Source organism: Haemaphysalis longicornis, unplaced genomic scaffold, assembly GCF_048455015.1.
Source record: "Haemaphysalis longicornis isolate Haplotype H1 unplaced genomic scaffold, Haemaphysalis longicornis Haplotype H1 scaffold_1, whole genome shotgun sequence".
Lineage (NCBI taxonomy): Eukaryota > Metazoa > Arthropoda > Arachnida > Ixodida > Ixodidae > Haemaphysalis > Haemaphysalis longicornis.
The window spans coordinates 286,794,802-286,813,945 of NW_027526203.1; the positions used below are offsets into that span (position 1 = coordinate 286,794,802).

General features: G+C 47.1%; 1 protein-coding gene and 1 non-coding gene across 2 annotated transcripts in view; one reads left to right on the top strand and one right to left on the bottom strand.

The window, feature by feature from the left end:
• Positions 1–19,144, top strand: part of Jarid2 (Jumonji, AT rich interactive domain 2) — a 128,374-nt gene that overhangs the window by 88,580 nt on the left and 20,650 nt on the right. Inside the window, exons 22-24 of the mRNA XM_077679379.1 lie at positions 4,350–4,505; positions 12,477–12,684; positions 14,610–14,716. Coding sequence (XP_077535505.1) covers positions 4,350–4,505; positions 12,477–12,684; positions 14,610–14,716 — 471 coding nt within the window. The remainder of the gene's footprint in view (positions 1–4,349; positions 4,506–12,476; positions 12,685–14,609; positions 14,717–19,144) is intronic.
• Positions 9,583–9,655, bottom strand: Trnat-cgu (transfer RNA threonine (anticodon CGU)). The gene has a single exon. It is a non-coding gene; the product is annotated as a tRNA-Thr (tRNA).

Here is a 19,144-nt window from a genome sequence, read left to right on the forward strand (position 1 = left end):
TCAGCGAGTGGTGTGACACAATCCAATACCAGCGTCACTCCAAACGAACCCTCCGATGCGTCGCATCACACCAGGGTTCCCTCGCGGGAAGATGGGCGTATTCATTTTGTTTTAGGTGCGACTGCATCTCATTCACTCGCCTTGTCCCTCCGTACGGCGTTGTTGTCCGTCCACACCGCTCCCCCTACACTATAAAAAAAATAATCGTTAGCGGCGCCCGGTTTCGATCCCACGACCCTGTGGGCGGAACGCGAGGTACATGGTGCTCTTCCCACTGCGCCACAAAACCGAGACAGAATCAAATGCTACAAACGCGCCTTATATCCTTGACTCATCCAAACTACGTCAAGAAGCTACTGATACAACACATGATGGGGCAATTATTAACACTTGCAATAAAATAAAAGAAGCTCCCACTTAGAGCAACAATGATGGAGTAAAGGTCGTTGCGACAGCGAAGCCCCAAGCATACCACTTAGAGAGATATTGACCAAGATTAGGCAATAAAACATAATAATAATCATAAAACATAATAGTCATACGCGTTTCCGACACGTTTCACGCGATTTCAGAATCAATCCAACGGAAACACCAAGTGAACCCCACGATGCGTCGCATCTACACAGGGTTCCCCTCGCGGGGAGGTGGGCGCAATTTTTATTTTGATTTGTTTGTGGACAGGATCTCTTGGGTCTATTTTTTTAGAGACGGCAACTGTTTTCTTATTGTGATTATTTAACGCCTACTTATGATCCGCATTTTTTTCAAGCGATTTCTCCTGTAAATATTTGTTGAGGATAGTTCCTCGATCATCTTTCATTTGCTTGCGTTTCTCGTAAATGTTATTTGAATTGATTATTCAATTACTTAAAGACATTCTTTTAACTTTTTTTCTGAGTAGCGATGTTCTATTTCACAAAAGCACCGAATGTGAGCTTCACAGATGCCAATGAGCCGCAATCCAACGTGGCTCATAGTCGGGGACGCTGCTTTGACGTGCATGATTGCTGCGCAAAATATTTCTTACGCACTAAGCGCTCTTCCGTGCTGTTAAACAAAGTAAGGACCTAACTTATAAATGAGAATGAGATGGTTTAACACTGCAGTTAGAAAAAAATTATAAGTCGGGAAAGTAGCATTATAGTGTTACAAAACTCAATGTTTTGTAACTCATTGTTATAAACAAAACGCAATGTTTTGCTTATTACAAAACCCAGAGTCTCTCAAACAAACTTCACCACCTGCCGTTTTCACAGCGGCACTGAAATTAGGACTGGTTAACTGTAGTGCCTGCAGTTATTCCTCGTACCAAACAACACTTACACGTGGAAGAGAAGGCGTAGCGTAGCGCACGCTGCCCGCGACGCTAAAACACTCCATTCGCGGAGTTCATTCAGACTGCGTTGAATTAAGCCTAGAAATGTAGTTATGTTAGGCAACAGGGCATTACGCGCTGGAAGCAATGAAACGTTGGATGTGGTGGCGCATTGGATGTACTGGCCGAAATTGGATTTATGACACAGCTTTGGACGAAGTTGCTCGATGGATGTAATGGCACGTTGGATGTAATGGCGCGTTGGATGTAATGGCACGTTGGATGCAGTGTCCAAAATTGGATGTTGCTGCTTGTTGGACGTAATGGCACGATGGATCTGTTGGCCCCAGGCGTCCGCGTTGTAGAAGACTCCGCACCCCCCGTGGTGTTCGCTCCGGGCTCCGAGCCCTCTCTCGACTTCCAAAGGCCGTTCCTGTTTTTTTTTTTTACTATTTAACATCACTGTTTTGTCTCAACTATTTCGTCTACGTCAATAATTCTGCGGCAGAACACGTTTTCGGGTTCAAACTTTGTGTATGTTAGTGTTTGGTCCCTTTCCTTTTGGCGGGAACATGGCCGATAGCTGTGGAGAAGCGTCTCCCCGATTGGTTGGGGAAAACGTGTCCAAAATGCGCTTTTCTTTTCAATGGCCCGTCGAAACAAATCAAAGCCCTGTCCGCCGGGTTCACGGGGAGCAGCTGCCGGCGCCGCGGTCTTACTTCAGAAACGCTGCTGCCCGTCGTCGGTCCTTCACCACTAGCTATGTTCCGTTTAGTACCCTTGCTCTCTTAACTATCTTCTCATTTCATGTAATAAGTGTATTCTTTGAAATTTGTATGTGTTAAAAATCTGCCGATGTTATTAGTAAACTAAACCAGATAACCTTAAAATTACTGAAACTTCTCAACTGCTTAACGGCCGATCATTATGCTACCATAGCGGTAGAGAAGAGGCAATTTTCGTCGTCACATAATGGTCTACTGTACTGCAAAGTTTTTTCTCTCTACATTGTTGCAAAAATAAAGGTAACGAGGAGACTGCACGTTCTTTACGCTTTGCTTGTGTTGATCAGCACAGAAGACATTCAGAAATGCTTTAGTTGTATTTCCTTCTCACCCTGGTCTCCCATCATCCCTTTGTTCCCATTCTACCCCCAAACTTGGGTCCGAGGCTTCGGGCAACGGAAAAAGGCTTCGCGTGTCTTTTTTTTTTTGTTGTTGTTGTTATGTAAACGTGCATCCATTATTATATTCATCCTGCAGGCGAATTGTATAGGTTATGGCAGCTAATTTGACGTATAATTTTTTCGTGTGGTAATTAAGAAAAACTCGGCAACTACTCTTTTATATTTTTATATATTTTATTATTTATCTTTATTTATTTATATTTATTTGTTATATTTACATTTATCTATATATTTGCTATTTTATATTTATCTATTTAATACATTATCATAGTATATTTGTTATCAAAATTTCAACCCCCCCAGACAAAAATCCTGGGTGCGCTAATGGTTTTCGCAGGTTCCCCGTTTCAAATCATCGTTGCGAAAGAAAATAAAGCAGCGGCCCATTCGCTTGTAGTTTGAAAATAGAGAGGAACTGCCCGGAAAGTACATAAAGACCAATAAAGACACCTATGGGAGTGGAGGGGGGGGGGGAGGAAAGGGGGGATTATTATAAAACAAAAAAAAAATCACATGACGAATGCGAAATTTGTGCGCAGCGCGAACTGCAGTCTTCTCGGTCTCGGCGCATATCTGCTGCGTCTCAGTGATCGCGTGATCAGCGAACGCGCCGCGGCGCGCGCCTCTGCCGTTATCTCTCAGCGCTTCGCTGCCGCAAGGCTCGGTCCTCTCCCCGGTCCTATTTAACATCGCCCTCCTGAGCCTAACGGTAAGGCGGGAGGGTACCTATATGTGGGAGAAATGTCTCGATTACGGAATGCAAAACAATGGAATTCTAACCTTCGAATCACGACGAAACGTTTTTCGCCCTAAAGTTCTTTGTTCTTTTACTAACCGGAAGCTCGATCGTGACCCCGTCCACTTTGTCACCCGCCTCCCTCCACCCTCCGCCCCTATTAACGCGGGCCAACTCGTCATTCACACGCATTATCTCTTACCTTGTTTGTTGCTCGGACCGAATTGTTCATATTTTCCTTTTTTACACGAAAAGTCGATGAGTGGATCGTTTCTGTACACCCGCTGCGGTAGCTCAGGGGCTAAGGCGTTGTGCTACTGAGCACGAGGACGCGGGTTCGATTCCCGGCCGCGGCGGCCGCTTTTCTGATCGAGGCGAAAAGCAAGAAACGCCCGCGTGTGCGAGATTTCGGTGCACGTTAAAGATCTAATCCGGGGCCCTCGACTACGGCGCGCCTCATCGCTTGCGTTGCGTCGGTGCGTTGAACCCTACAATCAATCGACATTTCTGTACAAAACTTGTTATCTTTAGAGCGCCTTGAACGAAGCGTTTAAAATAGATATCTACTTGCATTTTATCCTCTCTGCACCTTTTCGTATGAAACTTTTTTTTCTGGCTCTCTTGTATTTTTTCACTGTTCTGACACATTATTGTGCCTCTTGATTTGCCTTTCGTTTTCTAATATATACGTAAGATGCTTCTTATATGATGTGTGTTCACCTCCTGGTTGGGCTGTTGGCCTGTAGTATTTTTAAATAAATACATACATAAATAAATAAACAAACAAACAAATAAAAAAATATTTAAATAAATAAATAAATAAATAAATAAATAAATAAATAAATAAATAAATAAATAAATAAATAAATAAATAAATAAATATTCGCCAATAATTCAGCTCTCATGGGAACCAGTTCATAGTGATTCTAAAAGCACACACAGGCTTTCAGAACTGGAATGATGTGCTTATGAGTGGGATTCGATAATCGGCTGGGCTCCTTTCACGACTTCTGTTGTGGATAGGAGGAAGCACCAGTTTCAACTCAGGTAGAGGAGGGGATAAACGTATTTCATTTATTCGCACGATGGCCGGCTTCTCGCTTTTTGCGCAGTTCACTCGGCCTTGCTCAAAGCTGCGGAGAACCATGGCTGCGACGATCGAGGCTTGCGTGGTTAAGCACCGGATTCAAGATATGGACATTCCTGTGGTCGACTTGGGCACGTTCCTCCGGCAAATCTGCGACCAGTATGGAGACCGCGTCGCACTGGTAGATACGCTCATGCACGAAAGCGCTCAGCACATGTATTGCGCTTGAACCCGCCGCGATGACTCAGGGACTAGGGCGTTGTGCTGCTGAGCCCGTCTGCAAGGACGCCGGTTTTATGCTGGCCACAGCGGCCGTTTTAAATGCAGAGCATTTCAGTAACTCACGATGTCACCCGCGTTGACGTCCGTCGTAGTCCGCACCGTCGTTGTCCGCACCCCTCCCTACAATATATAAAAAAAAATACTATCCGGCGCCTGGTTTCGATCCCTCGACCCTGCGGGCGGAACGCAATGTATACATGGTGCTCTACCCACTGCGCCACAAAGCCGACACAGAATGGGAGGCTACGAACGCGCCTTATATCCTTGACTCATTCAAACTACGTCAAGAAGCTGCTGATACAGCGCATTCACTACCACCAACTCCCCAAACACTAAACGTTAACGCAATACACCCACCCCCTATGCGACGCATTTACTCGAGTCCCCCTCGCGGGGAGATGGGACCGCCAAAAACAACGCGTTGTGGACTGCGCAGTAAGGTGTAGGCACTATAGTGCCGGCACGTGCGAGAACCGCTCGCGCTGTTCGTTCCAGGCAGGGGGCGCGCGAGCACTGCGAAGGCGGGAAATTTGAACTGCTTTGGACAAACCTCCGTTCAATTCATCAAGAGAGAAGTGAGACAGGGAGCTGAAGAGCGTGATGGGTAGTAGCAGTACGCGGATAACGGTGCCACAGGCCGTTATGGCGAATCACTGCTCTGCATTTACGACAGCTTTCACGTTGAGTGGAACGGCTTTAATTTTTTTCTGATGAAGGGGAAGAGTGTAAACGCCCGTGTGTGGAAATTTCAGCGCGCGCGAAATATTTCCAGATGATCTAAATCAACACGTAGCCATACATTACGGTGCGCATCATGAGCACAGCCCGATGCTGCATCGGCGCGTCATATCTAATTTACTACTACTGCCTCGTGTCTAAACAACGAGTTCCGTTATGTTTTACAGCGAAGCTGCCAGTCTCACGTAGGTCAGAAAATTTCGTGTCGTAAACAAGAATCCCAGGCAGGACCCAGCAGTTCTTGCCCAAGACGCCGAGCGCATGCGTCAGGCTAAGCAGGCGTACAGCATAGGGCTCAGTATTCGGGTAAAGAAAAAACCACAAAACAAGCATCGAAACCGCATGATGGATGGTAAGGCGCCAGTGAACAATGAGAACCCCCCTGTTAAGAAAGAGACGTGCGAAGAGAAGACAGAGACTGGAGGCCACCAGCTACTTCGTCTTTTTCTACATCCCCCCCCCCCCCTAGGAAGATGCAGGCCCAATCCCACGGACCCCTATTCAACATCCTCCCCCCTGGGAAGATGCAGGCCTTATAAGCAGAACTTGTGTCTACTATATGGTCACCGATCTTGCAAGTCCGTTTCCGTCACATCGTCGTTGTCTCAGAAAAGCCTGACCAGATTCTTACCGTCCTTCTTCGCCAACTCTTCCTGTGAGACCAAGTTGTATGAATGAAGCTTGAGGTCCTCCTTGAAGAGCTCCTTCCACAATTTTTGTCCGTGTACATTGGGTAAATGCACCAGTTGATATTTCTTGCGGCCTGGTACAGCCTTTTATTTCGGACGTGCTTCCATAAAAGCAAGAGCGTTCCTGAAGATGAGTCGTTCTCTTTGCCAAACCTGCTTCTCACGTGATGGCACTCTTTTTGGTACTTTTGTGATGCCTTCGAATTGTCTGTACAGTCCATTCCTGCAGAATTTGAAGGTTTCAAACGAGCCTTTTGATACTGCCTGTGGACTTGATGGGAGCATCTGTGGACTTGTCTCAAGCGACCTTGGCGCTGAATGATTGTATGTCTTCGTCTAAACCGTGCTCTAATTGTCACATCGTGCCAAGCCCTCCCCGCGGCCGAGGAGTGTACGTCTGGAGGGTACACGAGGTCTCGCCGTCTTTTGATGTGGAGTCCGCTTCAGATTTGGCGAGCGGATTTTCTGGTGGTCGTTTCGATTATTTGTTCATTCTTCGGAGTAGTCTCGAGCTCGACAGAGGATTCCTGGTGCGATCTCTGCTGAGTGGCGGTCAACTGGAAGTCCGCATTCTACTTGCCCAATCCTCCCTGTGGCTGAGCCGTGACAACTCTTCCCCCGGTTGCGGAGACTGTCAGATTGTCTGAGGTGTGCAGTATGGGTGATATCCATGGCGGTAGGGCGATGTCGTTTCGACTCCTATCAGAGGCACCTCCTCGATCGTATGTTAGTCTCGTCTTCCGTTCGTGTAAATCTGGCGTAAAGCTGGGATTTTGGAACACGTTTTCTAGCTCAAACATCGGTGAAGTCATCTTTCGGGGCGTTTCGTTGAATCTCGCTTGGACGCTTGCTGACTCAGTCCGTGAGGGCTCACGAGCGGATGACGATTCTTCATTCGGGTAGCTTGGACATTCCATTCCCGGTGCTACTCCGGCGGGGACGTTGATCGGTTGTTGGGGCCTTCCATCCCCTTTTTCAGTGGGTTTTAGCTGTAGCCCCTTCTTACGGGCAGGAACGTTTCGGTTAGTGACTGCGTCGTTGCTCGGTGGCTCGTTCACGTTAAGGTATGACGGACGTAATTCCTTGCTTTGGGATTGAGTCCGACCGAGCCATGGTACTTGGCAGCGCTCCAGCGGCAGTCTTGTGAGATGGCACCGCGGGCGTCTCCTCCGGTGTGGGCTTGCTCAACGCATCCGTTATAGAACTTCACCCTTGCAGTTGCGATTGCCTGTGGCGTTCGAACGGAGTCGGTGGCTCGAGCCATGACAGAACACCACTGCCTTGCTGTTGGGAAGAGTGCTTGTTGAGTTACCAACGCTTCCTGGTGATCTTCCGAATCCGAAGGCAGAGGCTGTAGAATTTTTCGCTTCCGGTTTCTCCCTTATGCTGTGCACAATGCTTCCCGTAGAAAAACGCACGATTCCAGGGGCGTGGCTGGCGACTCGGCGGCTGCGTGACCCTCCCACAGTTCAGCACCGATTGGCACCCTCGTTGGCGCCGACTGGAAGGGGCGCAGCCATGGATCACCGGTCGTTAGCATTCTTTCTTGACTGAAGGGAATCATTCTGGTGGCTGGTGTTCCCAGGATGCGTCCCAAAGGTGGCTTTAGCAAGACCATCTTAGAATGAAGTTCGGCCAGCATCTCGATGGCCAGGTCGTTGTGCTGGACTAGAGCTTCGAGCCCGGTACCATCCGCCGTCATACGTAGGGAAACTCACCGTAGATTCTGACGATATTGGCGTTGCTAGCAAAGAGTCGATCGTGCATCCTGAGGAGTTTGTCGATGTCATTTTCGTCGTCGAGCATGCAACAAGCCTCGTTAAGCTGTCTCACCAGTTGTGGTTGTCGCGTCGAAAGCTTCATCTTGAGGCGCTCCATCGTTGTGGCGTTCCTGTCTTCACCCGTGACGTTAAGGGCAGTACGTTCCAGACGATTCTACCCCCACTCGCAGCGCGATAAGGCGGAGTACGCAAATGAGACCCTACAGTTCGGGCGTAGAGAGAAAAGACGTTTCCGCACATACCTACATACATACATACATACATACATACATACATACATACATACATACATACATACATACATACATATATACATACAGACATACATACATACACACATACATATGTACGTAAATACATACACACATGTATACATACGTACATACACGCATACATACGTACATACATACATACATACATACATACATACATACATACATACATACATACATACATACATACATACATACATACATACATACATGCATACGTACACACGTACATACATACATACATACTTACCTACATACATACATACACACATACATAGGTACATACATACATACATACATACATACATACATACATACATACATACATACATACATACATACATATACATACATACATACATGCATGCATACGTATGTATGTATGTATGTATGTATTTATGTATGTATGTACGTACGTACAATGCGATCCACTGTTAAAGGGAAACGGCGAGCGCGTGGCTGCCGGGCTCCGCGAAGCCCCGACGCCGAGAAGTGGTGAGAATCGCAGACAGCCGGCATGCGTACCGACCGCATGAGGCGGGAGAAGCCGCTCCGCCTAACAGCGCCAGCATTGTTAGCTCAATAAAGTCTTTTCTCTCCCTGTCGTCTGCTACGGTAATTCGCCGTGCCGCTCAGCATCCTTCGAGTGCGAAATGCCTCCGCTATCGCAAGCTGAGCGGCACAGCGAAGCGCCGTAGCAGACGACAGAGCGGCTTCTCACGCCTCATGCGGTCAGTGCGAATGCTCCGGCTGTATCCGGTTTTGGCCACTTCTCGGCGTAGGGGCTTCGCGGAGCCCGGCAGCCACGCGCTCGCCGTTTCCCTTTAACAGTGGAGCGCACTGCACATACATGCGTACGTACTATTATGAGCAATATGAAAGAGAACACAGGAACGCGTGGCAAACAACCTCGAAACAGGCTCTGAGCGATACGCGGATGGCGCTGTGAAAAACAAAGGGTGAAAGGAGGGCTCTCTTCCACTAACTTTTGACAACCCCACCACGCTGGCATTTCTATAAAGCAGCAGCTTACGTCATTTCGCCGATAATATGGTATCGTCCGACAGCCGATTAGACGCATGGCGGGAATGGGAACTGTTGTTAGAACAGCGTCCCCCTTTCAACTTTGTTTCCAACGGCGGCCGCTGCGCATCCCTCACAGCTGGGTCTGAGGGTGTTTTTTACGGGTTCCTGTGTTCCCTTTCATATTGCCCATAATAGTACATGCGTGCATACATACATACATACATACATACATACATACATACATACATACATACATACATACATACATACATACATACATACATACATACATACATACGTACATACATACATACATACATACATACATAATAGGAAATTAGGGGCTCGTTGAATTAAGACAGAAATAATGGTTGGCAGTGAAGAAAACCTCGGAAAGCAAAGGGAAGAGTGTGGTAGGTCATTAAACAGATAAAGAATTTTGAAAGATAGAAAGAAAGTGGAGAAAAATGCCCGCCGGGTGGGATCCGAACCCACGACCTCCAGAATACGCGTCTGGTGCGATGACCCCTACGCTACCGGCGGGGCTATTTTCCCCTCCACTTTCTGTTGTATTTATGTTAAGGTATTTTTGTTTCTGCGCTTGGGGTAGCGTAGTGGTCATCGCACCAGACGCGTATTCTGGAGGTCGTGGGTTCGGATCCCCCCTGCGGGCATTTTTTCTCCACTTTATTTCTATCTTTCCAAATTCTTTATCTTTTCTATAACCTACCACACTCTCCCCTTTGCTTTCCGAGGTTTTCTTGACTGCCAACCATTATTTCTGCATACGTACATACATACGTACAGGTCAGGTGCCCCACAAAGTAAACGGAGCACGGCTTCGTGAAATTAGAATTATTTCAATTTTATGTGGCTGCAAGCATAAATAGAATATGTGCTGCCCGATTTTATTCTAGACTGAAGTTTTTGGAAAATTCACTTTGAGGTCGCTGGCTAAGCACATGGCGGAGAAATCCACTCAAAATCTCCAACACTTGCTCCGTTTACTTTTTGGGGCACCTACACGTACATACATACATACATACATACATACATACATACATACATACATACATACATACATACATACATACATACATTGATTGTAGGGTTTAACGCGCTGACGCAACGCAGGCGATGAGGCGCGCCGTAGTGGAGGGCTCCGGATTAATTTTGACCACCTGGGGATCTTTAACGTGCGCCGAAACCTCGTACACACGCGAGTTTTTGCTTTTCTCCTCCATCAGAAAAGCGGCCGCCGCGGCCGGGAATCGAACCCGCGACTTCGTGCTCAGCAGCGCAACGCCTTAGCCACTGAGCCACCGCGGCGGGTCATACATACGTACATACATACGTACGTACATACGTACATACATACATAGAAACATACAGACTAAGTACATACATTTGTACAAACATACACATGCATACATAGGTATATACATACGTACATACATACACACGTTCCTACATACATACATACATACATACATACATACATACATACATACATACATACATACATACATACATACATACATACATACATACATACATACATACATACATACGTACATACATACATACGTGTTGTGGGGTTTGCGACTTTTACGCGAAACCCTTTCTGGCTAGCTTCCCATCGCGGCCGGCGTTGCACAACGCGCCCCGCTCACGCTACGGGAGCAATACGGGAGGGCGCCAGCGACCGGAGGGTTAGTTGTCGCCAGGGTGGAGGCGTTGACCCTTTTCCCCTCTGCCTTACCCGAGAACCAGTTCGTCCTCCCTACTAGCGCCACCAAATGGCGAGGTCTGGTGGGTTGTCGCATGACTAGAGGACGGCCTCTTGTCTTGGGGATGCGGTAGCGCGCGGACGTTTCGGCGCGCTGGTCAGAACCTGGGGAACGCGCCACAAAGACGCTTCCGGGCGAGCTCGGAGACTGCACCCGCGCTCACATGCGCGGCGCCCCGCTGCTTCGGTACTCCATCGGTGAGTCGAAACATCTCGATCTCTAGCGTTGTTTAGTGCCTCGCTCCCAATGTTACCGTTATGGCCTACGATCAGTCTGTATGCAGTGTATTTTATTTGCACATTGCAATAAATGCTGTCATTGGTGTTTTGCCCTGGTCGCCACCTGCCTTTGTCTGTCTCCGCAAACGACGGACCCGTCCGCAGCCGGCGCTCGCAAGGCATGTTTGCTGAGCCCGGATGGCTGCGGGGTGAGAAATAACTAGTGTGTGAAATGTAGAAACCCACAGTGCATACGTACATACATATATTCATACAGACGTACATACGTACGTACATACGTACGTACATACGTACATACATACGTACACACGTACATACATACATACCTACCTACATACATACATACATACATACCTACGTACATACATACATACCTACGTACATACATACACACGTTCATAGATACATACATACACGCGTCCGTACATACATACGTACATGCACGCGTCCGTATGTACGTCCGTATGCACATGTACGTACATACATGCGTGCATACATACCTACATACATACATGCGTACATACGTACATACATGCATACATAATTACGTACATACATACGTACATGCGTACATACGTGCATACATGCACACATGCGTGCATACACATACATGCATACATGCATACACATACATACGTTCGTATATACGTACGTACATACATACATACATACATACATACATACATACATACATACATACATACATTCATTCATACGTTCTGGCGTAGCAAGCACTGCCGCTAGCAGAGCTGACCTCTCCAGCCCACATTAAAGAGTTATCTCTCTCTCATTCATACGTACGCACATACATACATACATACATACATACATACATACATACATACATACATACATACATACATACATACATACATACATACATACATACATACATACATACATACATACATACAGACGTACATACATACATTCATAGGCACGTACGTACATTCATATGTACATACGTACGTATACATAGGTACGTACATACATACATACGCACATACATACATACATACATACATACATACATACATACATACATACATACATACATACATACATACATACATACATACGCACATACGCACATACATACATACATACATACATACATACATACATACATACATACATACATACATACATACATACATACATACATACGCACATACATACATACATACATACATACATACGTACATACATAACATACATGCATTCATACTTACGCACATACGTACGCACGTACATTGTTGTTTTTGTTGTTTTAGTGACTCGTCGTTTTTGTCACCCACAGCCTGGTACTATGCCCTTTCCCTTTCGACCCCTCAGACGGCGGAGAACGAGGAGCGCACTTGCAGCTACGGCGAGCTGCGGGAGCGTTGGTCACGCGTGGCGGCGGGCCTGCAGCGGCGGGGACTGGGGCCCCACCCGCTGGCCTGCGTGCACGCCGCCAACTGCCTGGACATGGTGTTCGCCATCGGCGGAACCTTCTTCGCCGGCGGGAGCGTCGTCTTCTACAAGGCTAGCTGCACGCCGCGTGAGTGCAGGCACACCCGCGAAATAGCGGTGGTGGATTACATATAGGCCTGGTAGTAGCAGTACTTCGTGGTGGTGGTGATAATAAGCATTCATCACTACATAAATGCCTTTATGTCTCAATGAGTTACCTATAGTTCAGGAAAAGACGAAAAGCCTTTGCGTCGCCTATCGAAGAAGATGCAACAGAGAAAACTTGAGACCGGGCTTATTACAAGAAGAAAATCCGGTGTGAACAAATTAAGATGAGAAAATTAGAACATATAGAACAAGAATAGTCCCGCATAGCGATAATAAAAATACACCACACAATAAATCTAATCACTTCATTTTCTAAAATTCACCCCTCTATTAAAATGGGCTCAGAATATGCAGTACGCCTGCGGTTCTGGTTTTTGTATGTTATTTCGAGTCATCGATAATCACGAGACGGTGACTTGGGTGAGAGAAAATGGCATTTTCAATGGATTCTAAACAATATTGGAAACAAACCGGGACTATGTAAGCAGCTAAATAAAGTGCACCACGCAGGACGCGTTCGCCACTGTTAACTCAGATTCAGCCTCTGTTTCGAGGTCTGCGTGCCTCTAACATCTGAATGAGTTATGGAGAGTTATCAAAGCTCCCCCTCCGGAGCGTTTAAGCCTAGAGGTGCCGCGGTCGCTGAGGAACACAATGCAGCGAGGCGTAATATAATCTTTTTGTAATATGCTGGCCAAGAGTCAGGTCTCCGTTAGAACAACCGAAAAAATTGTATAAGATACATTACAAAAAAAACTAATTTGATTTAGTACTTAAACCGAGAAAGTTTTGATAAAACACGCTAAGTGTTCTATTCATCGTGCTTGGATATTCTATCTCAGACGGGTGCAGGTGGCGTCCGTGTAGAGTTCCATCGAAAGGTTTGAAGTGGCAGTTTGTCGGCCACAGACCGGGGTCCTGCAGCTGCTGAAAAGTTAACTGCTACGTAAAACGAGGCGTACAATGCATACAATATTTTCAGTTGTTTGCATACTATCGGTGCTACCGCCACGCTTGTAACATATGCCGCAAGCTGGGAAGGTGATGTTTCTGGAGACAGCTTTGAGACAAACAGGGCCTTCGGTCGTTGACGTTGACTGGCGACCGACAACGTCGTACTCTTTCCCTATCCAAATCCGGCCGGATATCGTTCCTTGGCTGTCCGGCGAGCGCCTGTTGGCTGTAGAAGCGGTGGTCCCGCACCAGTGGTGGACGACTGCGGAGCCGTGTACGCGGCAGCATTTCCGGGTGCTCTCGGTTGTGCAGGCCACATGGGCCCGCATGCAGATGGCGCAAGTGCCGGAAACGGGGTCGAATCGTTGTCACAGGCCCTGCTGGATGGTGATTTTTCTTCGCGATTTTTCTTCACGTGCAAGGTTTCGAGATTGCGGCGTAGGGTTCCTTTGTTGACGATCCGCCGCATTTCTGTGGGCGATAATTTTTGTAATAACTTGTTCCGCATATGGGGGGGCTTCTTAACATATTCGACTGAAATCTGTACCTTATCTGAACTTCTCCATGAATTCTTATCGCGCGGCTAATGATAGCCTCTATCATTATGACTACTGCATTAGTGAGGTGTGTTCGAGCTGGAAATAGCATCAGAGCGAGTACTTCATAAAGCCAAATAGCTTCCTCCGTAACCGCTCGGCTGCACATAGGTGAGCGATAATTTTTTGTGCAGTTTTCTAGTCATATCCCACTTCTCAAGTCTAGGTGTGGAGCTCTGACGTTCTCATAATTATTAATATGACATCATAATTAGTAATATGACATTGAAGGAAACGAAACGATGAATAGTAACGACACGTTTTGTTTTCATTTACACACACAGGTGACAGTATCCGCAAAAACAAATTTTTATGCACGCAGTTCCCACTGATGCCGTTCTATGAACCATTCCAGGGGAGTTCCAGAGACACATTGAAGAGACCCGCCCAAGCCTGATATTTTGTGATGTCGCCAATTCAGACAAGTGCAGGATGATGCTTAATGCTGTGCCTTCAGTGAAGGTAAGATGCCCAAGGCGCTGCATCTAAGATTTGCTAATAAGATATACAAACGCGCTGCAAATAAGACCTGTCTGAAACGAGATAAATTCATTTATGCAAAGCTTATAAGATAGGGCTCCATGTATTTTTCATAATCGAGGAAAAAACTCCGGAGACTCCACGAGTCTTTAAAGCGAGAGGTGTCCCACGGCTAGAGGTCTTGGGAAACAAACGTCTCGGTGCGTGTGTTTGCGCGCAGTTTGCACGCGGTCACGACCGAAGTCGCACGGCGTCGTTCAAAACATACTGTTAAACCGAAGATTATACGTTTGATCCCTTGGATATGCATCCTGAGTAGATTAGCTGATATTAAGAACCATTCTCAGGATCAGAAGAGTCGTAACAAAATTGTGTGAATGTATTCTTGTGTTTTTCTTAGGGATGACGGCCGTGAACGCTCAAAAGAAACCGAATTTGCTCATTCCTTTCCCCTAAATTCTGCGTCACCTCTATGTCGCGCGCTAAAAAGCTTCGCCGGTCATGCACCCTCACAGAGTGAAATGACTCATGATTTTTACATGCCTTTGTTAAAAAATGTGGTGAGCATGCATGTACGCAACCGCATAGGACGTGTCGTATTTGGATCCCATCAGCACTTGATTTATGGCATCACTCCAAGGCAATCCCGTAGTTCAGCTACACCGCAATGCACTCGAATTGCCAATCCATGCATCCAACTGTTATATTTCGGCGAATGACGATTGCGAAAGTACGATTTCACTCAAAACTTCGATTTGCGCTGTGGCATCAGGCATTTACACATTGAGCAGTGTGCCGCAGCGCAGATCACATTTGAGTCATTTGGTATACGCACATTGCTGTCATTCGCAGAGAGAGAGAGAGAGAGAGAGAGAGAGAGAGAGAGAGAGAGAGAGAGAGAGAGAGAGAGAGAGAGAGAGAGAGAGAGAGTAAACTTTATTGAAGCATGAGTTGGATTAACGACGGGTGGCGACCAGTGCTTGGAGAGCGCGGTGATCTGAGGTTCTGCGAGTCCTCGCTGGTTTGGATCCGAGCTGCCTAACGCCGCCTCCCAGTGCTCCACAAAAGAGATGAGCGGGAATAAGTTGCGAGGACATTGTTAAATGATATGAGAGACTGTTTCAGGTCATTGGGGAGAGGGAAATGTAGGGGGATAAATTGCGTGCAGTCTGGCTGTTTGGAGAAGGCGCCAGTATCGTTCCTCTAAGATAGACAGTGACCACTGGGGTGGAGGGTAGAGCCGGTGACAGAGGCGGTACGTGGCAGGCAATTTCCTGGAAAGTCAAAAGGCTGTCGCGGGTTGATTGGGCTCCATGGGAAGGGGTGCAACTTGACCCTGCTCGGACGGTTCTGCAAGGTTGGTTAGCCGTTTCATTGCTCTCCAGCGTCGCATGGACAGGAGTCCAAATCAGTTCCGCGTGGGTGGTGGCAGGCTTTTGAAGAAGAATTTTGTGAGCCTGCGGGGAAATGTTACCTCGGGCAAAATTTTGAACGCCTGTTTGCGAATCAGAGGTAACAAGTCTTGGGGTAGGCCAGTGAGTAAGCGCAAGTGCAATGGCTGCCTCTTCCGCAGTGGCAGGGGAGCGCGTTAGGATAGTCAGTGACTGGTAAGGGTTGCTTTAGGATAGAAATGGCGGTCACTGGATAAGCGTCGTGGTGGCAATAACTAACGGCGTTCACATATGTGGTGGTCTGGCCCATGGGTAGGGTGACCTTATTCCTAGCGGTATAAAACAGGACACTCCAGCGGGGAAGTGGGGGGAGCATACAAAGAACAAGAGGTTGAGATTGGGAGAAAACATTTTAATGCGAGAACTGCTCTTATTTACAACGTTAAATTTTGCCCTAAGCCTTCACTCAGGCCGAAGGAACATTATTCCCACGCCGCAGTTCAATTACGTGCATTCATTTGTATGGTCCTTCTTCGTTGGTGTATTTTACCGACGATTTAGTTTTTAGAGCAGAACTTTATCCCGCAAGATTCGGTTGTAAAATTCTTCGCACTCCTACGGAAAGTTCAGCCGCCCAAGTAACATTGCACGCAATGTTAACAACAGGTTGATGTCCCCGTTGAGTTCACAGTGGAAAAAAAAAAAACGCGCTACTTTAGAGCCGTGGTTCCAGGGAAACACAGGGCCAGTCCCGCGACGCCAAAAATATCAGCACCGCGTACATCTCTTGTTGTCATCTCTTTATAGTCCTGCACCCATCTCTCGGAGACCGAAATACCTGAAGAGTTCCAATCTTCTAGTTTCTTTTCAATTCTTTGCTTGACAATGGTCCACTGGTGAAATAACGCCTTTTCAAAGTCGTCTTCGGCGAGAAGCTTCAAAGCGTTCTTCTCTAAAAACGAATCCAAATTTTACTTTCTTTGGTAGATTTTTTAGAGCACTTAAGGTCATATTTGTAAAATATAGTTTTGGTGAATCAGCACATTTAACCAACTTGGTTGGCGCCAATCTTGAAAATATGCAGTCCTGCGAAAACGGGGCGGACCTCAAAAATGATACTGTCCCGGTCAAAACGGTACGTCCGTTCACCCTACCCATTGGTTATTTACGGGCTATATAGGACGCGTGCACGATATTCACGGCGTTTAACTTTGTGCTCCGGGTGCATATTACGGGGAATGACCGAACCCGTAGAAGGTTGTGTAAGTGGGAAGGAATGAATACTCTATCGTCAGTAAAGGTCGGCGCATAAAGCCCAGACGAACCTAAGTGGATGTGTCTGCAGGGGCCGAATTCGCTTTGTTCGCGGCATGGACTGGTCACCTGGGTGCATTGCGTGAAGTGGTACCACGGGATTGTGTTAAAGTGTTGGGTATTCCATGTTAGTCGATTTAACGAGAGTTAAGTACAAATATTGAATATTAATCGCAGACCTATTACTCTAAATCCGAGCAAACTTAGACCAAGCCAGCTACGCAAGAGAAATGATAGCGTTCGCTCTTATTGAGGAGCCCTGTTCGCACATTTAATACAACCCAGTTCACTAGTCGGACTGAAGCGGATGCGTGCATGCCCCTGTAGAGGGTGCACCACAGCACTGTGCCTAGTATTGCGGTAAAGCATTCCGCAAGTGCGCACTGGTACCATTGGGTGCAGCTGTGTGCAAAGCCAGGCCGCAGAGCAAGTAGGATTGTGCGAACATTTGCCGTTTTGTGAGTACTCGGTCAAATAATGCATTATGCGATCTTCGCTTCGATCTGAGTTTCAACAGTCGAAAATTTCGAAATACTGAAGGCAAGACTGTCTCCCCCCCCCCCCCCCCCCTCTACCTACCCAAGAAAAATGGCGCGAAATTGGGGAGCGTTTTCTATACAAGGCATGTCTAAACTCAGTTTTCTTTTTCTTTTCTTTCGTGACTTTGACTTCGTGTCTTTCTCACGTGTTCTGGCCATGCCGCTAAACGTCAACTGAAGTCAAGCGCGTCACCAGAGCTCGGGTACCATCGGGTGCCATGTAAAATACACTTGCCAATAATTGCGAGTTCGCTTCTCGCCATTCTAAAATCAGGGAAGCGTAGCAGGTGCACTAGGCGCGGTTGGCATGGTACCTGGCAAATGCGAGAACGCGCATTTTGCGGGCCTGATAGCTACACGCGGACTACCTTCGCGATGAGCGATGCATCCTAGGTGCATTTTTCTGATCAATAAGGGTGGTTCGTTCGTTGTGCATGCAGAGGGGTTGAAAAGTTCGAAATTTTGATTGTCAATATATGGGGTGTATCTATAACGCGAACACGCTTAAAAGCACTCGCACGCAGTCAAATACTATAAGGGCTATCATTTAGGTTAGATATATACGACTGGTGTGGGCCTGTAGTTTTTATCTAGCGTTACAGGTAATCCCGATTACCAGCGCCAAAGTCTCCTGAGCGGCGAGGCGCTGTTTTAAAACTATTATCACGGAAACGTCATGGAAACGAGAAATCATCATGGGAACGAGGATAAACGGCAGTAGGCGCCCCGAGCGCGTTGCCCGAGCGCGAACACAGTCGGCCCCTGGCGGCGGCGGGACGAACCGCTCCTAGTGTGGATGGCGCTCTCGCGTCGTCTGCTTTTTCACGTGCGTGCGGCGCAAGACGCGTGCTGCACACGACAAAACAACCAATATGTGTGCTCGTTTGGCAGTAAGCAATGACATAGTTACCTCTGCTTGCGCATTTCCTCTAGAAACGCAATAATCAGCGGCGGTTGCGGGTTAATGCGCTGGTTTAATTCCACGAAACATCTTCGCCCTGGTCACCGCTTGAGTGTGAAACGTGTTATAAACATTGCTTCCACACATTGCACTTTTCTTATTGTTGAGTGCAGTCGTCTGCCCTTTAGGGAACGTCGAAGGGTGCTTTTTGGAGGTGGCGTGGTGATTATTTAAAGGATAAAAGTTTAATACGCGAAACGGGCAA